Source organism: Aulonocara stuartgranti, assembly GCF_965226115.1.
Source record: "Aulonocara stuartgranti genome assembly, chromosome: 13".
NCBI classification, from domain to species: domain Eukaryota; kingdom Metazoa; phylum Chordata; class Actinopteri; order Cichliformes; family Cichlidae; genus Aulonocara; species Aulonocara stuartgranti.
Genome location: NC_138949.1, coordinates 10,300,936 through 10,325,851, shown reverse-complemented (window position 1 = coordinate 10,325,851; position 24,916 = coordinate 10,300,936). Strand labels below are relative to the sequence as shown.

Here is a 24,916-nt window from a genome sequence, read left to right as displayed (position 1 = left end):
TAATTGGAGCACTATGGGAAATTGAGTTTGTTGTTCACGAAAAGAAACACTTGATTCTCAAACTTTCGCATATCTCTTCTAAAAGCCAAAAAATATGTAGAGGGTGGTGAATTTAAAAACGAATAACCATTTCTTTCCGCGTTTTTTTCTTCTTAAGTTTCTCTTAGGGAATGAAACCTGTGTAACTGAGAACAAGAGCAAGCTAGGGCTCTGATTAGGGTTTCATAAATGTATTTTATGAACCTCATTGTTTTGCTAGTGTCTGTTCGTGAGACGGCATCTGTCCATTTGTTTACAGCTGTGCTTTTTAATCACCATAATGTATTGTAAAGATGACTAATGATACTAATTCGGCTACATCAGTTTTGACCAAACATATATTCGGGAAACAAACGGACTCTTGGCGAGACATGCCTTCCTACTGAAGGGCTTCTTGTGCAGGTACTGAAAAACAAACCACCAAGAGGAACAGATATAATTTGAGGCTTTATGTTCTTATTTGTCACGTTTCTTTGATTCTTGCACAAAAAATGTATGTTGAAAACTCAGCCTAATTTTTCTAGTGGAGAATAAAATAAACTTGTGGAAAACACAGTACGCGGAGTTCTGACAAACGCAAAAGTCAGAACTGACTGTGTAGAATTTCGAAATCCCCGACAGCTATTTGACCATATGAAGTGTATCGAGCAGGCTGTGAAGACTATCATCTACCGTTAGGTGGCGTTATAGTCGTAATGGGACGCTCTGAAACGTTGCACTAGTGGCCGTGGACTCGGCGAATGGAGAGTTATTGGGAAGAAACTGCAAACTGATTCGTGCTCATACAGCATATAGTTACAAAGCTGAGAATGGTTTAATGGTTTGCCAAAATATCTGTTATTCTAGGCGCCCCTTGTTTTTTTAATCTGTATTGTGTGAAACTCAGGGGCTTGTCTAACTTTGTTTTGAGAATTGTATATAGCCGTATAATCAAAAAATTGAATGTGATTGCGTATGCGTCCACCAGAACGAAAATGTATTTGCTGATCCACCTAGCAGACACTTTCTGACCCCTTCCTGTGTTTTCTCTTCACTGGGGTTGAGCATCCTCACACCACTTTCTTGCGTGAAAGAAAAGAATACCTGACGTGTTTGACTACCAGCAGCTGACGGCGTAAGCTTACGCCTACCTGACTGACTAGGGGACCCGCCTGCATCCGATAAGGGATCTAGTCCACAGAATCAAGTGTAGCAGAAAAGGGGGTGTGGAGAAACGAAGTTGAGTTAAAGAGAGGGAGAAAGAGACACCGTGGGAGGGGAAAAGGTCAGGGACACGGGGGGGTTTATCGGACTGCCAGAAATAAGGAGCGTGTCTACACAAACGGGCTGGCAGACGAAACCAAGGAAACGACGTGAAATACACCACCGACCCCCAGTGACTTCTTCGAAAGGACTGGTGCGGATTTTAAACAATTTTTGACTTCTCCCATAGACAGTTTTGCGCCTAGGTGAACTCCTGCCAACACGATTTTGGACCGTGCGTAATTTGGAGAGTATATTACCACGCTGCGTCAGGATGCGCATCTGTCCACTGCTGGTCTTCCTCTGTCTACAGTGCGCTGGAGGCGTTCAGAAGTTCTCCGCTCTCAAGGTATGAGGAGGCACTTAACTCCCGGAATGAATGTCATTCAATTTCATGAGTAAAAGTTGTTTTAAAGGGAAAGGATGTGCTTGTGCTTTCTATGAATAAAATTCCAAAATTCACAATCTGGAAAATATTTTTTAATATAAAAGAAATAGTTCCTACGCACCCTTTTCTTAAAAGTCAAGCTTCTTGTGATCTATTTAGTCTAAGAATCTGAAATAATAAAATAGTCAATACCTATAATGACGCATTTGAAGTCAATTACTACTACACTGTGCCACATTCTTACACCGAAGTCTGAGTCTGAGGTTATCTTGCTCTAAAAGAAGTGGGCTGTATTAGTCGGATGTTTTATATGAGGCAGAAATCCATTTTAGAGCTCAAGAGAGCATCAACTAGAGCTGTGCACTGAGAAAATGGCTCTGTGTTTTTTGTCAGTCATGTAAACTGAGCGCCACAGCTTACAGAGTGTTGGCACAGCAAAGGCTACAGGTTTGTAAGCAGTTGGTGGGTGTGCAGCAGATCCTTTGCAGGTTTGGTTTTGCTGCTGTAACCTGCCTGCCAGCTTCTCGGCTCTGCTGCCTTTCTGTCTGGTTTGCTCCTGTTGTTCTAGTTGCTCTTCAGAGGCTGAGCTGCCGGGATCTTCTGCATTAAAGCACATGGCATTGTTTACAGCAGCATCCTCTCCATCTTACATTAAACTCTGACAGAAAGTGCATCTTCTGGGGAATTTCATGGCCATGATCAAGTGCAGGTACAGTGCTAAAGGACACTTAATAGAGAGTGGAATGTGCATTGTCAGAGGCTCCCCCTTTTGATTTAGAGGCTGATGTGACAGCCACCTCTCCCAGCACCAGTATTTATGGTTCTGGAGAAGATGCCTCGGTATCCAATTGGAAACAAATGGCCATGAGTTGTTAACCTTCAGGTGAAGGGTCGGAGATCCTTTCTGCCTGACGGCACTACAGAGTTGTGGAATGTGGGAGGAAGTGTTGTACTGAGCAGATGCTTCACTGAGTTGATACACACAAACACACACACAGACCAAGGCTACAGATAATTAGTGTGAGGAGCGTTTCTCTATTTGTGCCATGGTTGATACCATTTACTGTCATTTAATAGAAAGGTTACACAGGTGTAGCTGTGTTTGTGGTTGTTTGGATATGACACATTATCTGCTGTGCTCTGGAGACGAGTGTAAGAACGAGAAACTTCTCTACTTTGTTGCGTGCCTCAGTTTAATTTTGTTTCATATTGTGTGCCGTACCTCCCAACACGGGCTAATCAGACTGTCTTTAGTGGAATAACACATGAAACTTTCTTATACAAAGAAGGTTGCAAGTGATTAATGGCTTATTGTCTAACATATACAGGAGAGACCATTACTAGTTAAAAGAAAATGTCTTCATGTTATATTTTGTCCATATTTGAGGTCAGACAGGCAGTTAAATATATGAGATATTTGCCCAGGGTTATTCATGAGACCAATTTTTTCCATTGTTTATGGAAATATGAAATAGTGTGTGAGAAGATGAGGGCACACAGAATAGTGGCTGCCTCATTTTCAAATCTTTATGTAGAAATCTTGATCTAACATGGGCCCTGTTGCCCCCCAAGTGCTTTCCTAAAATTTTCCACCTGCTCAAAGAGGCGGGTTTCTTTATCACATGACTATCACTGGCCTTTTGCGACACCTCCTTTTCTTTTTAACATCTTTCAAAGCAATTAAATGCCTTTTTCCTTTGATTGAGTTAGTAGGCTGGTTAAAGGCTGACACTTTCTTCCCTTTCCACCATGCTGGAAACTAATGATTCCCTTTGCATCCTAGCATCCACACAGGAAACTCCCGGCAAGGGCATTTAACACGTTTGCCACAGCTCTCAGCTGGGGCCCCCATTGACCCTGTGAGGCTGTGGTGTGAGGGGCCTCTCAAGGCGCTGGAAGCAGGGGCCTCCCAGCCCAGAAGGCTCTTATCAGCCTACAATGCGCTCTCTGCTGGAGGTTCGCCTCCTCCATACCCCATTCAATCCCACAATGCCGTCGAGCCAGGGGGAGGTAATAGGATTTGATTTGTATGCTGGTTGATCTTAGAAAAAAAAAATTTCCCTTACACTCCACCCGCCTCGCCCTCTCTTGCCTGTCTCTTGTTCTTTTGCCAACCTCCTGTATTATTAGAGCAGATGCAAAAAGCATCTTCCAAGAGAGATCCCACAAAGAACAAAAGGAAAAAAATCATGAGAGAGGCCAAATAAAGAGAAAGGCAAACAGAGAAAGTGAGCGCCAGATGTCTGCAAGTAGACGGGAGTGGGATTTGAGCAATAAATTGATTTGAGTCAAAATGCGTGTTCAGACTTGCACGAGTCTCCTTTTATGATAATTCAGGGTGGAAGTCTGTGCCGCATGTAGCTGAAGCAGAGGCCATCCATCACTCTCCACCATGTTCCTGTGCAGGATGATGGTGTCGACTCAGAGAGGCTGGAATGAGACATCAGGGGAGTGTCGGGGCTCTGCCTCAGCCTCACCCATCCATCACCACAGGCAAAAAACACACAGAGATCTGTAGCAGAGAGCTAACTACAATTAGGTGGACACAGGAGGAAGAAGCCCTCAAAGCACCATTAGTCTCCAAAGTTTCTTCCTCTCCCTCACTTTCACATCTTATTTTTTTGTACTTCCTTCAGTGTGGCCAACTTTGAAACGACTTAGAAATAAATACTCGGATGTCTGAAACTGAGTCTGGGTGGTTGATTTCATGGGTGGCTGATTTCATGATTTCAACTGTGTTTTTCCATGCTGCGTTCTTGGAGCTTCACTGTAAACTTGCTGGAGCTTGGCACTATGCTGTGTGTGCTGGAGAGCAGACTTCTAGCAGGATGCTGAGCCGCTGAATGACTCTGTTTGCGATGTCAGTCTGCTGGCTGGCAGGGGCTAATGCTGGTGTAGTGGCAGTACATTGGCTGTGGCAAGTGCTGGACAGTCACCACCAAGTGGGGTTGGATGCTCTAAGACACCATCAGTGTAGTAATTGGCTTCAGAACTGTCTGAATGTGAAGGGGGAGCTATGAGAGACTTTCTGTGTTGAATACGTACGCCCTCCTTACCTGTGTGTGAAGCTAGTAGCACTGGAGAGAAGAGGAACAGAAGGAAGGGAGGATTGTACTAATGGGACTCTGTCAGTTAAATGCAATGATGCAAATAATTCAAACAGCTGAGAGATGCAATGAGGGAGTGGGGGCAGGACATGTAAGATCTTGTGTTTATCAAGAGCGAGCCAAATACATAAGCAACCAAAAATAGAACATCTTAAGTGTTTAGTTGAAGACAAAAAGTGCAGATGTTTGTTTCAAATTCAATCTTGATTTCACTAATATTTTATGAACAGGAATCTTCTGCACAGATCAATTAAATTCAGTTTCATTCATATAGCACCAAATTATAACAACCATCACCTCATGGTGGAGAGAAAACTCCAACAATCACACCAACTCTCCATTAGCAAGCACTTGGCAACATTGGGAAGGAAAAAGTCCTTTTCAGCAAGAAGAAATCTGCGGCAGAACCAGGCAGCCATCTGCCACAACTGGTTGGGGATAAGGGGAGGAAGACAAGACAAAAGACACGCTGTGGAAGAGTGCCAGAGATTGAGAATAACTGATGATTAAATGCAAAGTGGTGTATAAACAGAGTTAGAAGATGTGAGAGAGGAGGAAATGTTCAATGCATCATTGGAAGCCCCCAGGAGTCTAGCCCTAGAGCAGCATAACTAAGAAAGGGTTCAGGGTCACCAGATCCAGCCGTAACTATAGGATTTATCAAAAAGAAAAGTTTTAAGCTTGATCTTAAAAGTAGAAAGGGATCCAAAGTGGGAGCTTATTTGACAGAAGAGGGGCCTGAACGCTGAAGGTTCTGCCTCCCATTCTACTTTTAAATATCTTAAGAACATCAGAGCTTGGAGTCACAGCAAAGTGTTCTATATTGATCAGGTATCAATTAGAGAGAGCAAACATATAATGGATAATTTCCCCAGTTCTGCCTTAAAAGGATAACTGTTTGATGATTTGTGACATGTTATTACAGACAGTAAGAGTAAGACCTCTTGTTTATTTCAGAACAACAGACTATAAATGAATGTAGCCCCAGAAATCATCTCCATCTACATTGTGACACTGTATAAAGCTTCTTGTCTTCCTCGTGACAGTTTTATACTTACCCTTCGAAAATCTTTGATTCATTCCAACACATTCATCTTCCCCCTCACAGCTCCTTCTTCTAGTGTGTTTGAACGGGCCTACCATCTCTGATCTACCCATTGGGAGATTTATGAGCATGGTTGACAGAGTGTATCTGTGTTACCTCCCCCCCACCCCTCCCTCCCACTGGCCCAGGGCAACTTTACCTTACCTGTTAACCCTCTTCCAGGTGCATGCAGCCCTGCAGCTCTGCCTGTCAGAATGCGGGGGGTGGGGAGGGGGAGTTGCCCCTCCTCCTCCTCAGTATATTTGTAAGATGTCAGACACAACAAATTTTGTCTTTGGCATTACCACAGCCTTTTTAGCAAACGGTTTTTGCCACAGATTGATAAGTGGGAGTGGATGAAAGTTCCCACTTGTCTGTCTATCTGTCTGCCGTATAATAGATGACATGCAGAGATTTTTGGGGTGTTTGTGAATCTAGGAAAATTAGAACAAAACAACAGTGTCTCATATGTGCAATTATTTCTATTAAAAGAGGAGACAAAAGTTCACCGAGGTATTTCTCTGTGGATAAGACTGACTGAAAGTGCACCTGCATCTGCATGAGTATCAAGTTTGTTTGTTTTTTGGGTTTTTTTCAGTCTGCCCAAAGTGAATGAATCATGCAAACTTTATGAAGCCGCTCACACTGTAGCAGCACAAACCCCGCTGACATCTAGTTTATTCAGGTACCCATTCGCTGTCTTTTAATTCATTGTAGCCGTCACAGCTTGTTGCCACCCCCCACCTTTTCCACCACCACGGCCCCATTGTGTGGCCTGGCGAGGGAGTTTCATACCGTGGTGGCAGATACAATGGTGGCATTGACACAGGTGATCCGATGCGTTGAGCCTGGATTCTCCTGTCCTTGTTCCTCTTTTCATGGCTGAGTAAAACATCCTTAGCAGTGATTCCAGGTGAATACCTGTGCAGGTGTTGGCACAGACAAAGAAAAGAGGAAGTGTTAGTCAAGTCCTCTTTAGCCCTTTAGACAAAGACAAAGCACAGCTGCACCTTTGCAGATTTGCAGCAACACTGCCCCATCTTTGTGTCTGTCTTGTACAGATTATCAGTGTCTTCTTGCACTTGATTTTTAATAATAGGCTTTTTTTTTTCTGTTGTAGCTTGTTTTCACAAAAATACATTTTGCTCCACCAGCACCAGCTCCCAGCCTTCCTAAATTCCTCAAAACTCCTACCTGTTGGTGTGCAGATTAAAATGTTTTGGTGCAGAGTACACTTATTCCCAGAAATGGCTCATTTAGCAACTGATTTCTCTGCTTATCTCCTCCCTTCTCACTTGTGCAGTTCCTGCGGGTGGATCAGGATAAGGATTGCAACATGGAATGCAGCGGAGCTCCTCGCAAGCCCCTGTGCGCCTCCGATGGCAGGACCTTCACATCGCGCTGCGAGTACCTCCGAGCCAAGTGCCGCGACTCCCAGCTGGAGGTCAGCCGAGGGCCATGCAAAGGTCAGGTCATGAGTCACGCTTCATCGCCGCCTGATGCTCTCAAATGCACAGAGGGGGGTCACAGTAGAAACTTGTGGGTTAAATTCATTTCAGCATAATTGATTCTTTGAGTGGTGGGAGGACAAGTGGGTTTGACACTGTAGAAGTGGGGGCTTACTGCTGCCTGCGTGGTTTTATAATTTCACACCATTTGTGTGATGAGAGACGCATCATTAATTTGACAAATCATGAATTATTTTGATTACATGAGTGATTTCCTCATTTATGGAAATTGCAGAAATATCTTGATAAATCGTGACAAAGATTTCATCATCCTGGATGTAAAGCTTTATATATATGATAAGTTGAAGAGAGGGAAAGGGAAGGAGAGCCTGTGAGGTCAGGAAGCTCACACACTCTCTCATTGTTAGTCGTTGAAGGAAGGAAGAAGAACCCATACACCCCAGTTCTTCAGCCCCGAACCCTTTCACCCCTGCCCCACAGGCTCACTCTATACTGCTAGTTCATCGCTCTGTAGACTGGGGACAATGACCCATTCTTACCGCATTACATTAGACCTCTAATACAGGGAATGTGAGCAAAAAAGTTTGCTTAAAAAGAGGTGTCATATGATGGAAAAGCATTCCACAATTTTATGCCCGTGCTGGGTTTCCATGGCAACGTCTCTAAGCAGACATCTGGATGTGGCGGACAGTGCCGGGACGCAGAATAGAGGATTCCAGCCAGGAAGCTGAAAGGCACGAGGGTCCATGAAAGTCGTATTGTATGCGTCAATAACATCGGGTCTATAAGAGTTTGGACCCCCCTACTGCTTCTGGATAGGGGGGCGGGGGGCGGAGTATAGACACAGCAACAGCACCCGAAATAAACCGGAGGTCTCGCCTTGCCTAAAAGCACAGAGATGGGATTGTGCAGATGGTGAGAGTGGCACCACATTTGTTTTCTATCACTGTGCTAGGATGATTCAAGTGTCCTGTCATTTTTTCCAGTCAGCTTTTTGGTCAGAGCCCCCTGGAGAAGGATGATGGTTTTGGGGTTTTCCACTGCAGCTAACTTTAGAGCTCCTCAATTCACTATTTTCCTCCCTCCAGAGCATCCAGCATCTTGCCTGCTCTCCTCACCAGTCAGCAAAACGCACACACACAAAGGGTGCACACTAGAGTAAGAGAAAGCAGTGCACATCCCACCTCACATGGCTAATCTACCTAGAAGCCATGCTGGCAACAAGACTGCCATCAAACTGGTGAATGTTTTTAAACTTGGCATTAATTATTGTTTCAGTGCGATTTGAAGCCCATCCAGCACTTTGCAGTAGCTACTGCATTACACTGAGTTACCATCATACTCATTTGTACAGCTGCTGCTGCTGGCCAGGTGAGATAAAGCAGCTTTGGAAGACTGGTTTGAGGGATGTGCAAAAACTGGAGGCACACTTGGATGAAAAGTTGCTGAGTTTGAGAGGACAACCTTGGCTGAACCTCTCAGACGGTCGAGGTTTTTAGAGGAGAGTGAGGCAGACTCAGACATTAAGGAAGGGTCAGGTTTTCCCCGTGCATCAGCCCTTTTCTTGGGTGACTGGAATGTTCTTACAAGAGCAGCATGAGCTGTCTCGCTCAGTAATGGCTTTACCACCAGGCGGTGTGCAGGCTTGCCTGACTTGTCCTAATAAGAGTGGGGGTGTTGGTTCTATTCCCAGCCACACAAGTATCTGCTGCTTCCGAAATGTCTTGAATTGTTTCCCCCTCCGTCGCTGCTCTCTCCCTGCATGTTTCTTCTATTCTTCATCGTCTGTAAAATTCGACATCTTCTTCTGACTTTTTAAGTATGTTGCTTACATAGTTGTGGACCATAAGAAAATAGCGTGTCTAGTGATTTTGCTGATTTGTGATGCTCCTCAGATACATCCAGATGTGTAGCAGAGAAGAAGTACACAGAGCAGCAGGCCAAGAAGCTCTTCCCACAGGTCTTTGTGCCTGTTTGCAACCCTGATGGCACGTACAGCGAGGTAACGAACAACACTCTATGAATTATATTAACTTTACTGCACAAGCCAAAGCTAACAACCATACCAACAGTCAACATTTTTCTAAAAATTCTCATTTGTTCCGCACAAATAAAACTCTTCTTTCATTTCATTTGATTCTAACATGATGGGTTTCCAAATGCAGCTTGTACTGACTCTGTGTGTGTATGCTGTTTTGATTGCAGGTTCAGTGCCATAGCTACACTGGATACTGCTGGTGTGTTACCCCCAATGGCCGGCCAATCAGTGGCTCAGCAGTGGCCAATAAGAAACCTCGATGCCAAGGTCAGTAAAACCCAAGTCTTTTCAGATTTGCAGTTCTCAGCTCTTGGCATCTAATTTTGTAATATGCTTGACGTATGACACTTGGTTTCAGTAATTCAGTGTAGCAATGATGATAAATCAAAGTCAGCACAGCATAAAATGGCATTTTATGTTTGTGTGGGGGTGTAGCATTCAGTCCTGTGGGAAAGCGGTCAGCGAGTGGACTGACGGCCAGAGGGTTCGAGGGCCATACGAGGACTGAGTGTTGCTCAAGGCATGGGGCGTTAGTAAAAATAAGCCTGGCAGAAAATCTGTGCTGCAGAATTGAGAAACGAAGTTCAGCTGCGAGGAATGTAAATGTCACTGGAGGGTAGCATCTGCCAAACACTATGAACACTGCTGTTAGCTCTTTACAGATGTTGGATGTGGTTTATCCTCTTGAGATTCATCACAGGATGTAAAACTTGTACCCACCATTGTACTCTATACTCTTTGGTTAACTTACCTTCACTGTCTACACACAGACTATACATTGGTCTATTTTCATTTATAAATCAATAACTGAATTGCCACCATTGTATCTAACTTCCTGTATGTCACCTAAACAGAGTAATTACAGCCTCCGCTCACAAGCCTTTATTACATTCACTGTTCCCTCACCACATACAGAACTTGGGGAAAAAGCATTTTCTTACAATGCTCCTTATACTTGGAGCAAATTGCAACAGGATTTGAAGCTGTGCAGTTTAACTGAACTCAAGGAATTTAAACAAATTCTAAGGACAAAGGAGAAAAGATTACTGGATGGCCGTTCCTGTTCATGATGTGTTATTGTTACTGTCTTTTTAGTTTTAGTTGTATTTTTCCAGTTAGCTGATTATATGACGTGTATGTTTTAACATATTTAAAACAGGTCAGTCTTGAAGATGACGCACTGTCTCTCCCATTGTATAAGTAAAGGTGAAATTTAAAAATATCAAATCCCTTTGCATCTAAGGGGCTGCCTTGTAGTTTGTTGCTGTCTCAATAGTAAGAAGCCTGCAGAAGTAATATTTGCTGCAGCAGTGTTTCTGCTGCATTTGGCAGGGTTAGGGTTAGGGTATGGGGGTAAGCTGATATGAAGCCTAAATATTTCATAAAACACATTCCAGCTGACTTGCAGCGTGTTACTTTTAAATTAGGTGGCTTTAATAAAAGTGGGTAGGGGGTTAAGAGTTACCGTGTGTCAGCCTATTTTATTCTTAAAGCGTGCCAAAGATTTCCAATCTGTTGTCTCTGTCAAAAAGGAAAAATCAGCAGCACGGTTGTGAATGTTTAGTTAATTTGAGCCTTTTGCTTTTCAGGATCAAAGCAGGAGAAGACAACCACAAGAGAGCCTGGTAAATCAGGTGAGAATTCAAGAAAAGTTCCCCCTCATAGGCACGCTGGCTCCTTGGCGATGCATGTTTGCTTTTGTGTTTGTTCGTGTGCATGTATGTACCTATCAACGCTGGCACTGAGAATGTGTGTGTGTGTTCCTTTGTATCTGTCTATTTGTCTTCATCTTTGTCAGAGATGTTCAAGACAGGTCGCCTGTTTAGGCTTGCCTCACTAATATTTTGTCAATTCATGAACGTTCGAGCTGCCTGAAGGCTGATATAAAAGCAGTCTTGAGTTAAGAGTGTGTGATAAACTTTGCACACCACTGGCAGCTTTGGTGCCTATAACTTGCTTGTTGTCTTTACCAGGCAAGCAGCAGGAGCAAGACCGGAGGACCGCTGACTTATCTTAAGTTCTCCTTCACTAACCTCTCTCCATTTTGGTTCCTTTTTCAGCCACAGTGTCATAAGATACAGCGAAATGTTCACACTCAAGTCTACTTTTTCTGTGTCTCTCATCAAGCATCTTCCCTCTTCCAGATATACAACCACTAAGCTTCCCTGTGACTGCGCTCCAAAATTTGTATAGCTTTCTCATCTCTTAAGAGACAATTTGTTTAACTGCTGTGATTTGACTCACAAAGAGTCCAATTTGGGTTCATTCAGATTGACTCATTATGTGATTGTATGTGACAGTGCATGGTTGCATGAGAGAGAGAGAGAAAGTGTGTGCACATCCACTTGTGTTTGTCAGATGGGTTATTCCTGTCAGTGTGACATTCATGTCTGTGCCTCTCTCTCGCTCTGTCTCTCTCTTTCTCTCTGTGTAAACAGTCTTGGGTATAGCGTCTGTCTGAACCCAGCCAAGTCATTACGCATAGATCAAGTGGGAATGCAAAATTTGAGAGAGGAGGTGGGATTGTGGGAGAAGGAAAGAGGGAGGAAAAGAGGTGGAGGGGTTGGTTGTGGTTCAATCTGAACTGGTTGGATAAACAGGGTGGTGAAAAGCAGAATAAACTGTAGGTTTGTGGTGTGCCAGCGCTCAAAATAGCAGTGATTGCATCAATATTTTGATTCAGCAAAAGCCCATCAGTAAAAAAAAATAAAGAAAAAAGAAGCCATTTCACAGCTGCCTTTGCAGCATTTCTTAAAGTAGGAAGAGATGTGCACTTAGCATTTTGCAATAAAGCCATTTCTGTTACTTGACTTAACAAATTCACATGCTGGAATCATATGCAGCTGACGACTGACAAACAGCAGTAAAACTAATGCCATATGACCACAAATAGCACGGGGGTTTCCTGGCACATGCTTAAAGAGGTGTTACAGTCATGTAAAAGGCCACAAAGTAAAGATAGGCCATTAGTGGTTTATCATAAATCCAAATCATAAATGCACTTTTTGAAATGGCATTTCCATCCTTGAAGTGAGCAGAGTAATAACACGTCTGCCTCAGTTATTTACACTGCACACAGACTCTACGTATTTTTATCCACCTTACGTGTTTGAGGAGATGAATGGCTGCCATAACTGTATTTGACTTTGCCATGGAAAGTCATTGTTAAAGAAAATGTATTTGAGCCTAATCCCTGTTTGTGGAGCCAACCATTAGAGATTCTCTGACTCATACATTAATGGGGCTTTACTTCAAGCAGGAGGAGTGACCAGTTCTGAGGTTAACCACACCTACAGCCATGGTTTCACCCGAAGCGCTCCAAAACCTCCATCGCTGTCTCTCACCACAAATCAAACAAACGGAGACCAAACAAACATACTCAGTTCTCCCGCTGTTAATTGGTTCATCTGAAACTTGGCTACTGCATTTTAACCCTCTTCTGCGCCGCCGCCACCTCCGCACAGCTTTCCTAATCCAAGTGCAGGAAATGAAAGATTGAAGAAGAACATCAGGGACAATCAGTCCTAATTCTCTCTTAATTTACTATAATTGATCAAAATCTGTCCTCTGTAGCACTGTGATCTCCCTCCGTTGCATGACGTGATACCATTGGAATATGTGACCACTACATTCCTAGCTTTCCTTTTCTCATATTGCAAGTCACATCTTTCAGTTTTCAGCACACGTGCAGCCTCTCTTGGTCATTTTTCATCCCTCTAACTCTGCTTCCATCCTTCTTGACCGGGCAATGTGCAAATCTCACATAGTTCAAGTGTTCTCTAATCTAGCGTACTCTCGTAATTGTAGTCTCCTTGCAAATATTCTCCATTCTAAATGCAGATGACACCGACCTAGTGATCGATCCTCAGCCTCCCGAACACGAAGAAGGTGAGCTGTTATTCATCAGACTGTGAGTAAAAAATGTTTGGTCCTGTGCCTGTGTTTACTGACATACCGCTGACTGACTCAAAAGAAAAAAACCCTTAAATGGGCAGAAGAGCCTGCCCGAGTCAGTTACAGCACCATGCTCCAAAAAGGTCACTGTGGAAAACGTTATAGTAAAACACTGTTTTGTAATGATGAGATATGATGAAATTTTTTTTCTTGTGTATTGTATACAGCAAGTGAAGCATATTTCATTCTAAAGCATAGTCCAACAGTAGCATAAGAAAATGAGTCATTAAATTAGTATTATCGAAATCTGCCAGAAATATTGAACTTGTCAGTTAAATAACCAGCAGCTATGCAGTAGCAGGAGGATGTGGTACTTATATATGTAGAAAAGTTGCTTCCCACGTTTTACTTCAAAGATAAAGAATGGAAAGCTGCTGCATTTGAGCACTTTTATAACTAGTTTATATATTTTTTGAGCAAAGTAGCGTTTTACGGCGTCACGCTAATGCGATCATTTGATAAATAATAGATTCTAGCCTACCCACCCATCTTTTGATGCTATAACTCTGGTCACAGCTTTCATATGCAATTTATTATCCGCATCCACTGCAGCAGTTTGAGATATGATAACCTTCATGTGCATTTTACAGGCTGTGAGTTTTGGTTTGCTTCAGATGATTTACGAGCATGTGTTTGACTGAAGCTAATGAAGCTGCCTTGGTGATTTCTTTCAGATAGCAATTCCCAGTACCCCACTCTGTGGACGGAGCAGGTTCGCAGCCGACAGAACAATAGAACCAGAGCACCATGTGAGTTTTCAAAGGCCGCTTTTTACTTAATGATGGCGAGCGGGTGTTTGCAAACCTCAACTGAAAGCCCGCTGTGTTTTTCCAGCTTGTGTGAGCAATCGTGGTTTGAGGCTGTTCCTGTCTTTTAAGGACAGATGGCGGGTTGTGAAACCAATACATCTTGGTGTTGGAGTGCGTCAGGCTTTGAGGATCTGCTTCTCTGTGGTTCTTCTCATTGCAGCGTTCCTGTAAATATCCTCACATGGCACGGGCAGATGATTTTCTGTCAGTCGGCTTGGTCAATCCTGCTCTCTTTTTACAAACACGCGCGTTAAGCTCAGTTGTCTCGGAAATGTGCAGCTTTTCGTAACAAACAATAGTATTTTAGGCTGGCCTAGAGACGAGAAACTTCTGTGCATGTGTGCATTTCTGTGTGAATCCCATTATCATAATTTACAACCAATAAAAAGCTTGAGAAATGCAGCATTGATGGTTTTGATTACCACATGCTCTTTGGGGTATTGGGGTGAAAAAAAACCCCACCCGCTCCAACAAAGAGAGCCCATACGGAACAACTGGAGCGAAGAAAGTTGGTTGAGAAAGTGGGGAGGCATTTCATTTGGTCTCTTTTGTGTGGGTAAAGATCTCTAATGAAAATAAACAAAGAAAAGGGATATCCATAATCCTGCAGAAGCCTGCGAGCCTTGAGGCAAGCACCGAAAAGAGGAAGAGATAAAAATCCCTCATGGCCAGAAGAGCTCTCCTTCCATTCCTCTGTTTAATGCGGCTGCTGTGCAGGAAAAAAAAGTCTGATTAGATCCTGGTGAGGCTCAGTAAAATCCCATCAAGCCACTTCATTTTCTGTATGTATGGATAAAAGACAGGAACGTGCACTTTTTCAGGGGAATTCTGAACATATAAACATATAGGTCTGTGGTACTTTACAGTATCCTGCAGCTATGTGTCGGTCTGTGTGGGTGTTTGACAGCATAGCCCCAACTGACCACTGTGCTGCCTTTGTCCTGTCTGTTTCTCTCGCTGTCACACACATCCACAAAGGGCAGTTGAGTGTCCAAATATTTACTTAACTTGGGGCACGGGGAGCCCGTGCTTAGTCATTAGCCCGTTAATGTCCGTAAACAGTGCCATGGGGGGCTGATATAGCAGTCTACACACCCTGTCTCCGAGCGCTCGTCCTCCACCCCTTTGTCTTCTTCCTCCTCCTCCTCGGGGATTTGCAGCAATGGTTAGAATGGAATGAGAGAGCAGCTGCATGCGTTTTGCTTTTATACAGAAATTAATTCAACCATAATGCACGTTGTATAATTCCAAATGTGGTTGCCAGATCTGGTTAGGACTAAGTCCAAATTTAAACTTCAAACATACCCTCTTGTTCATATCAAATGTGCCTCTCTGGAGTGAGTGTTTGCCAAGTCACACAACCCAGACCATCAAAACAAAAGCTCAGGTTATAGACCACATGCATGTGTGCTTACGTTCTTGTGACCAATACGCTAATACCTTTGCTGATTCCTATATAACCTCTGATCTTTCCCAGCCTCGTCATGTGACCAGGAGAAGCTTTCTGCCCAAGAAGAGGCAAGGCAGCACAAGAACGACGCTGTATTTGTACCAGACTGTGCCCAAGGAGGACTTTACAAGCCTGTCCAATGCCACCCCTCTACTGGCTACTGCTGGTGTGTGCTTGTGGATACTGGACGGCCCATACCTGGGACCTCTACAAGGTGGGCAAAATATCACCTACAAAAAAAACAACGTGGTATACAGATATTTGCACCTTTATGTGTGGTACTTAATTACCCTGTGCAAATATCCTTGGCATTTATTGCCTTGTTCTGTGTGGGAAACAAACTAAAAAGTTGCTACACAAAGCAGGTAAGTGATCATTAGCCAAGCTTAACAGAGCAGAGAGGTCACAAGAAAGAGAATCTGCTCAACTAGATGACCTTGCATTTTGCCCTTTGGCAAGCATCTTCTGCATTAAATGTTCTAAAACTAGATTTGGAATTATCTTACAACAGGTCTTAATATCTGCAGGCTCTCAACCCTGCAAACTTTGAAAATACTGAAAAGAAGCTCTTAGAAAAAAAATAAATTTCAGAGATTAAAAACAGGTTTTCTATCAGGGATTTGTAAAACTGCATAAATGTCAGACTTGTGAGATTGCACGTCTAAGAACACACATGGACATCTCCATTGCTGATGGCGCAGAGTGTCTCGGTGGTCTGGTGAGTGGCAGGTCATAGGTCAGTGAGCCTGGCAGACTGGAGAACTGGTACACTCTTATTGAGCAGCATGGCTGGGTATCAAATTAACAAGGCTCCAGGCAGAGTGCCAGACAGCACATTAGCACGCATATGGAAGCATGGATTTTCTTCATTGTCCCAGGCCAGCTTTTGGCCCACTTGCACAGCAGCAATCTGGGCTCTGCGACGGAGACTGTGAAAGCTTCCTTGTGTCCCACGCTCCCTGTCTCCCACACTTCTATCTCCCTTCCCATTTCTATCCTCATACCAGCTCCAAATCCTTCCCCTCTTATTGGATGTGTTTCACAGCCCCTGGATTTGCCACAAAACAGTTATTTCTATCCCTAAGATTTAACTGCAATGGGTAATTGGAAAGCATGGGAGTCCTCTCTGACTTTACAGTAAAGATAGTTTCACTGTTATTGACAGTCCCTTTCACCCATTTCCCTTGATTGAACAGATTTTGTATTTATTTATTTTTTACGTGGTGCATTTTCTGTCACAGGTATGAACAGCCAAAATGTGATGGCAATGCTAGGGCCCACCCAGCTAAACCTAAGGACCATTATAAAAGCAGACATCTCCAAGGTAAGTTTTTCAAAACTGGACTCGGTCTCTGTTTTTTCTTTGTGTCCAGACCACACGGGGATGTTCCTCTGCAGCCTTCCTCTAACTGCTGCCTCGTTTCCAAGGTTGTGATAACAGTGCAACTATGCGTGTGTGTAAAACCATCATTAGTGCTGTTGGTCAAGGAAACGCTTGTTAAAAAGTTGAGGATTGCCAGACCCTGCCCTTCGTTGGTCAATAAGCAGGGAGATAGGGACAGATTGGGGGAGAATTCATCTTCGAGTGACATGGAAGCTGGAGCATAGTGGGATGAAAGCAAAGAGGTGAAACAGCAGGGAGGTGAGTGATAATGGATAATTGGATGCCAGAGATAGGTGGTGATCATGGGATTGATAACAGTGTAGATAACTATATTGAGGGCAGAAGATCACTTTGGGGGTGGAGGTCATGTAGCGGACTTAGTTACAGGTGAAACTCTGCTGGTGCTGGGTGCATATAGTATGTGAATGTTACTTACAAACATATAGGGCTAAATATTAATTAAATTACTGCATATTTCATTATTTTTAGGCATATTTAGAAAACAAACTACTTGCCAATACATTACTGGGCCTAAGCACTGAGGGGTTTTTAAGATGTTTTTCAGAGTTAAATTAGCTAATGTGTTACATTATCCTATCATTCACTGTTTTTACACACAAGCACACACATGCGCACAAAAAAGTTGTTCATTCATGTTCCGTAGGCTAAAACATTTGGCTAATTTATTGCTATATGTAGACAAAGTTAAAACATGATTTGGTGCTGCCTCACTTTCTCTTCATGCTGGAAGTAGGACTTGAACTAACAACTTTCTGCTGGAGACGCTAAACAGAATCAGGTCTCGGTAACCTGCCAAAAGTATCTGACTTACATGTGTCACTTTGGAAGGAAAATGCAGCTGCAGGACTCTTTTCAAGGAGACTTCTGCCGTGGTTAGTAAAATTTGGAAAACTGTCTCATGTCCAGTTTTCCTAAAGCAAGGGAGATATTACATTAAAAATAAGTCAAGTTGTAGTTAAAGTTGTTGTATGCATGTGGATCTTAAAATGATCTTCTTGCCCTGTGATGAAACTCACATTCAAAACCACACTGAGATGACTAAACCATTTTTAAAGATGCGCCAGCTTTCATTCGGCTGCACTCGCTTTTTTTACTCATCACGTAACTGCACAACTTGTACCTCTCATTAAGCCAAAGATAGGTGAAGTAGAGATACAGCGTTCAACCGCTGCCTACAACCAAATCACAGTTTAAAGATGAATGGTGCTTGGCTAATTTGCAATTTTTTTTGGTGGTTTAGTAAACATGTTAATAGTCCAGCAGCATGTGAACAGAGCCACCACTGTTCCAGTCCTCTCCACAACTGTTTATGTAAGAGTGCGCCAGGCCAGAGCTGAGCTCTCTGCTCGCAGGTGCTGCGTTTAGCAGGAGAGCAGCACTCTGTCTCTGCTCAAGCATCAATGATTCTTGTACAGTTAATATAAAACAGAGGGACATAGACAGACATAAATGGTTGGTAGACCACCAAATGCTATTCATCTTTTGCTTTCCAGAAAGTATGCGGTGGCAATGGGGGTAAAAAAAGAAAAGAAGAAAAAGCAGCGACGCTATCCCGTGAGAAAGACCCTAAGACTGAAACATTATGTCTCTGCATGTGTTAAGTTGCACAGACCGAATTTTAAACCTGTCAAAAAAAATCTGCACCTGATCAGTCAGTATGCTCATGCAGTAAAAAAAAAAGAAGAAGAAGAAGAAGAAGAAAAAAACGTAGCATCTTGTTTTCTTTATGAGCAATTGCGTCAATGGCTGTAAACCGTGTTACTGTACGATCCAGGTATAATTATAAACGTTGCCTTCACATTGCTGCAACCCATTTGCTGTTGAAGAGCTGGTGTTGAGAGGTTTATGGGGCGAGACTTGAGAAAGGAGCAACTTGCCCAGGAAGAGCCAGGAAAGTAAAGCTGAGTATTTGGCTAACTCTATCCCCGCAGCAGGCTCATGGGACAGCACTGGGGCAGGCGCTGGGAGCTGCGGCCGCGAGTGCTGACAGGGCTCAGCCCCATGTGGCTCCGTACAAAAACACTGCTCCTTACTGACAGTAACGCACAGGCACACACATGTAAACACGCACTTACACGCCAACTTTTTACAGGCCGCAGATATATGGAGGCTTGTGAATGGTGGTGCAGCTCTTTGCGTTTCAAAAAGAAAAAACATTGAAATCATGAAGGCTTTCTCAACCTGATTCTGTCCTGCAGCTGTCAAACTTTGGTATTACATAATTATAATTATTATGGAATAAGACAGCAGCCGTGTACTGCTGCAGCCTTGAAATGGACGGAAAATGGCCAGACACAATTTCCCTCAAATGACAGCAGGCACATTCGTGTCCTTCCCTTCAGCTAAACAGTGTCCAGACATACAGAAGCCGATCTGTCCCACCCCCACAGTGAAAGCACTGCTGCTAAGAGGAAACGACTGAAACATTACATGATGGCTTCCCTCCCTGAATGAATTGCAGACGTGCTAAGATTCCTGCAGCATTACAGAGAGCGCCGGTGCTCTCCATGAAAAACACTGAGCCTCAAACAAGTCTCACTGCATCCCACGAACCTCTCTTCATTTAGAAGCCAGATAAAAAAAACACTTTGCCTTCTGAGGGTGCAATTATTTGACTGTCTAGACTAATTTACCACAAGAAGGTCCACAAGGCACCATTTTGGCTATTATCAGGTGGGTCAGATATTTTACTGGGCAAGAGCCAGGGAGGGCCTACTAAAAGTTAAGTACAAGTCTGTTTAACGTGTAAAGGAGACCGCGGAAGAGTTTGGATGTGACTTTTTAAAACCTTGGTCTCGGTACAAGCTGCTAAAGCCCTGAAAGGTGGAGCAGAGGCTGGATGTTTATGCCGATGCTGGTCGCCACCTGTTAGAGACGCAAAGCATGCTATTATCTCCAACACAGGAGAATCGGGCCCCGCAGGCCTGGGCCATAAAAAAAGCAGAAAACTATGGACAATTTCTTCTTCTCCAACGGCGCAGGGAAACAAGATTGTGAGAAAGGAGAAAAGAGCTGGAATCCCTCAGGTCTCTGTAGCCTTCAGCTCTAAAGGAATAACTTTGGTCTCCTCACCCTTAAAATGGGCTCACAGACAATTACTGTCATTAGGGTCATTCACCCAGTGTTGTTCTTCATTTTAATTTTTTCCCATCAGTCTGCATGCAATAATGCTTTACTGTTAGTTTTTACTGGGTGGATAATGACACATTTCACCCTATAGGTTCATGGTCTGATTATATTGCCATTCTCTGTCAGTCATTTATAGAGTAACCCCGCCACACGTTGAACATCGCGTTCTAAATTTTGTCTGTTGCTCTCTGCTTGGATATCTTTAAAGCAAACACCTCAGTAATTAGTAAAATCTTGTTAATAGTAACAGGTATGCCTATACCTGTGGAAAGAAAAAACACTGCACAATGATTGGCAGGTTTCCTCCACTCCTCCACAGGAGGGGAGCTCTGATTCTTTATTGGAGCAACTGCGAGTGTCCTGGGTTTCTTTTCTCTTTTTATGTGACGTCTACATTAAAACTACGCCGGCTGTTACATGACATCCCTCCCCAGACATTTATTGGGCCACCTATGATGAGAGCATTTAACATTATTGCAAAGCTTTTTTTGCAAGAGAATCTCTTTGTTTGCACACTCGCTTTCATACAAGGGCATAATTCCTGCTTTCACACATCGATGTATCTGTGGTTGATTTTCCAGGCTGTCCCGGGGCTAAGAAAACAGAGTTCCTGACAAGTGTTCTTGACGCGCTGTCGACAGACATGGTGCACGCTGTCACAGATCCAGCATCTGCGGGAAGGTATGACATTTCAAAGTGTGTATATTCATGCTATGGTTAGTTATGGATCAGTGGGTTCAATCATTCACCACAAACACATAAATGTATGCCACTCACCAATTTTGAGTGCACTGAAAAGTGGGAAAAGCTTTTTTTCCCCACTGAGAGTGAGCGACTGCATTTCACTGAGTTGTTTTTTAGTTGCTGCATAAAGAGAGATGTGATTACTTGCTGATAATCTGATTTGTACCTGACCTTTAGGGTGGCTGAGCCAGACCCCAGTCACACCCTGGAGGAGAGGGTTGTCCACTGGTATTTCAGTCAGCTGGACAAAAACTCCAGTGGGGACATTGGAAAGAAGGAGATCAAGCCTTTCAAACGCTTCCTGCGCAAGAAGTCCAAGCCAAAGAAGTGTGTTAAGAAGTTCGTGGAGTACTGCGACATCAGCAATGACAAAGCACTGTCTCTTCAGGAGCTCATGGGCTGCCTTGGGGTGACCAAGGAAGAAGGTTAGATGAATGTAAACTAATCACCCTAAATTTGTGCTACATAGTTTTTTAAACCTCTCCTCCAAACGTTATTGCCCAGTAATGGGGCAACGAGGCACCAGAAAGATTTTGGGTTCATCCATATGACAAAGTGATGCACAAAGGGCAGTTATAATCACATTTCAAAAACAAAAATCCAACAGCAACATGTGACCTACTCCAAGTGATGACATAAAGCGGGGTGGGCAACTCCAGGCCTCGAGGGCCTGCAGGTTTTAGATATGTCATTGATCCAACGCAGCTGATTCAAATGGCTAAATGACCTCTTCAACATGTCCTGAAGTTCTCCAGAGGCTTGGTAATGAACTAATCATGTGATTCAGGTGTGCTGACCCAGAGTGATATCTAAAACATGCAGGACACCGGCCCTCGAGGCCTGGAGTTGCCCACCCCTGAAAAGAGTAAGCTAAGTTGTCTAATTAGCACTTGAATGGCATAATATAATGTTTTACAGCACGCTGTACCAGAGTCAGCTGGAAAACAATAGTTTTTAACCAACTAAAAACATTTAAGTGATAATTAGCCAGCTAGCACCTAGCTACAGTACTTGCAAATAACAGAATCCACTAACAGCAGTGCTTAATTACACAGCACAATTATACTCTGCAAAAGTTTCTCCATAATACTTCAAATTCATGTCACGTTTCTTTTATCCTAAAGGGTCCATACCAGGAGAAGGCTTAACCAGTAAACTAGTAAGTACACTCTTCCTTCATTGCATATTTCCAGCCTAACTGAAATGTTATTGTCTCCGGTAGTGTTGACTGAAGCAGTCCTTAAAATGTGTATTTCTGAAAAAGGGGCACATTCAAATGAAGTAACTTCAATTTCCTCTTCCTAGAATCCCTCAAAGAAGCAAGGCTAAGCCCTACAACAGTGATTTCCCCTCTCATCTGGAGAATCCGCCCTCACCAATCGGCAAATGGAAACCATAGTATTTGCACTTTGTACTTTAAAAAAAAAAAATGTAAATTCACTTTGTAGAAATGAGGTATTTAAACAGACTGCTGAATCTGTGAATTATGTAGTTAGCTTTTTATGTCCTGACAAAACAAAAAATATTTAACACATACAATGTATGTGTCCTTTTGTGTCTAAAAAGTGTACTTTTGAAAGTTGTCTAAGTTTTCATGTTTGATGTTACATTTTTGTGCCCATTTCTCCCCAGTTTACTTTTCTTCTTGTATTAATGATATCGAGGTGTTTATACTGATCGTTTCCTACACAGCTACAATAACCTTACCATCTCTCACGTACTGACCTATTTCATCTTTTCCTGTACTTTGTAAAGCAGTTTGCAAGAATGTTTGGAAGATGCATCATAAACAACATTCTACATGTTCGCATATATTCATGATTACTAGAAATAAAGAACTCTTTTATATATTTTGCTCCTTGTGTCTGCTTAATGTGTCAAAGAGGAGGAATCAGGTCAGCGACTTTCTTTGGATCCAATTAGTCTTCTGTATTTTCCCTCGTTATATAAATCTTGTAATGTCTTTGCCATTTTGTCTTTTCTTGCTGTGTCTTTAATAAAACACCTTGTTGACACAGTGTTTAAGAGCCAAGTATTAGTCATACATAGCAGAGGTCGTGTATCATCCCATTTAAAGACAGTTTTCCAATTCCCCTAAGGCAACGTTGGAGAATTGAAAAAAATAGATGGTACTGTTTTACAGTTTTGTCATATTGACTGAAGACAGATAAATAGACTATTCTCAGCTCTGTACAGTATGAGTGCCCATTAGAAGGGCATTATATGAGCTTCTGTTTGTGTGCACGCGCATGTATGGTTGATTATGCTATACTTAAATGTAAACCCAAAGAGTCAAAATAAAGTTTCAATAGATTCTTTGTTAAGAAACAGCTCTGAGCTCAGAGCAGCCGTGACACTTTACACTACTGTACATTGTTCCTGCCTGATTATTTATTATGTTGAGGCTAAGTGGTAAGCTGTGGCTTTTCACACATACAATCCTCTATAGGGCTCAGCGGCTGACCTCAGGCTGACCTGCTCACTCAGGCTTATCCTCTAATTTATGATTAGCACATTGCTCTCCTTTCTTTGATATAATCCGACCCAATGGTCTGGTTTTAACACCACAGGGGAACCAGAGGAGAGATTATAACCGATGGTGGATTAGCTATAGATAACCTACGGCCTTTTTAAGTCCCCTCTCCATCCACAGCAAAGGAAAAGTTATATCTGAAGCAACAGGCCTAAAGTAGTAAGGATATTTAGATTTCTGTTTCCCAGAAACAAAGTATCCAACCAAGCCTGTCTATATATAATTTTAAAAACCACCTTTTGATTAGCTCCAGCCATCTGTGATGCTCTATGTACTAAAATACAATCTGCTAATTCTAAATTTCCAACCATGTTCCTGGTTTGTCAACCTGAAGGTGATGTTAGCACCATGCCCACGAAAACATTTGCTTTTCTCAAACAACCATACAATCTGTTAAGGTCACCATACTAGTTGCAGGTGTACCAGCAAATGCATCAACCTATAGCAAGCCAGATGTCTGCTACCAAAGCTCCGTCCCATAACCAACACAATGCTAGAGCTTTGTTGTGTAGTTTCTACTCCCCTGGGCTCAAATGCATGTAAACACAGTTTATGATTTGGCTTCACGTCAAGGTGTGGTTTTCCGAATATGTTTCCCTGATGGCTTGGACTTTTGCCTGAACTGATGGAGTAGTTGAAGAAAGGCATCCAAACCTTTTGGCCCAGTTACCAGGACCTTCTCACAGTTCCCCCCTCCTCTTCTCCTTAGTCGTGCTTCCTCACTTCTCTCTTTCGCATATGTGCAAACACACTCCCTGAGCACAGAGATACCATTGAGCGTGATTTGTGGGCACAGTTTGTGTGCTTTAATGGGCAAGAGGAGGCACCCGATCTTACTGCTGGCAGGCCCTGCGGGCTGTGGACTCATGAAGAAATTACTGTCAAAAGCCATCAGGGCTTTAATAGCCTCTGGCCCAGCCATGGCTTCCCCCTGGCCTTCAGAGGGGGTTCTGGTCTGTGGGTAAATAGCATGAGGACAGCGTGCACCCTGGGAGCCTCTCTCTTACTGCTTCCCCAGCAGTCCAGCCAGTATGGCAGAGCACGGTCTGACATTACACTCAAGAAAATGAATTGCTAGAGGAGGTGTGACTTTTTAATGAATGGGGTGCAAACGAAAAATAAGCAGCATAAAGGACTAGGTGAATTCACACAAGGGGCCTTTTCATACTTTACCTCCCCTCTGAATAATTCTTTTTGCTACAGTGGCTTGATTAGTGCAACTTTCTTAGTGGTTGTTTGCTTTCATTATACAATTTAAATGGGATTACTTTGTTCAAGTAAGCATAAATTGTGTGTACTGTTTTTATTGGAGCCTAAAGTGAGCTTAGGCAGGGTGAGTCCATAGAGTGTATGAGTGCATTTGGGAGACAAATACATGCTAATGCTAAATAAATAAAATAGGAAAATAGTGGTAAGTAGATTTTCTTTCTCCTTCATACAAAGACAGACAATCTATTTCCTATTCATACAGCTTTCTGTCATAATGTGCATCTGGAAAGTATTCACAGCGCTTCACTTGTTCCAC

General features: G+C 43.0%; 1 protein-coding gene across 2 annotated transcripts; it reads left to right on the top strand.

The window, feature by feature from the left end:
- Positions 1–62: 62 nt before the first annotated feature.
- smoc2 (SPARC related modular calcium binding 2) lies at positions 63–22,708 on the top strand. 2 transcript variants are annotated; one of them, XM_082556274.1, is made up of 13 exons: positions 63–441; positions 7,164–7,326; positions 9,225–9,331; positions 9,535–9,634; positions 10,957–11,001; positions 13,208–13,255; positions 13,996–14,070; positions 15,608–15,794; positions 16,822–16,904; positions 20,696–20,795; positions 21,036–21,283; positions 21,983–22,017; positions 22,164–22,708. In XM_082556274.1, exons 2-13 carry the CDS (start codon positions 7,197–7,199, stop codon positions 22,185–22,187), a joined length of 1,182 nt encoding a protein of 393 aa, XP_082412400.1. In that variant the 5' UTR covers positions 63–441; positions 7,164–7,196; the 3' UTR covers positions 22,188–22,708. The 2 variants fall into 2 exon arrangements, with proteins under 2 accessions (XP_082412400.1, XP_082412399.1); XM_082556273.1 differs by lacking the exon at positions 63–441 and adding an exon at positions 450–1,630.
- Positions 22,709–24,916: the final 2,208 nt, after the last annotated feature.

What these genes read in the sequence shown, in the direction of transcription:
- smoc2 (XM_082556273.1), top strand. Translation starts at nt 1,556, where the DNA reads ATGCGCATCTGTCCACTGCTGGTCTTCCTCTGTCTACAGTGCGCTGGA. An exon ending in AAGAGAGCCTGGTAAATCAG is followed by an intron (nt 11,002 to 13,207) that starts GTGAGAATTCAA and finishes TTCTAAATGCAG; the next exon opens with ATGACACCGACCTAGTGATC. An exon ending in AAGGCTTAACCAGTAAACTA is followed by an intron (nt 22,018 to 22,163) that starts GTAAGTACACTC and finishes TCCTCTTCCTAG; the next exon opens with AATCCCTCAAAGAAGCAAGG.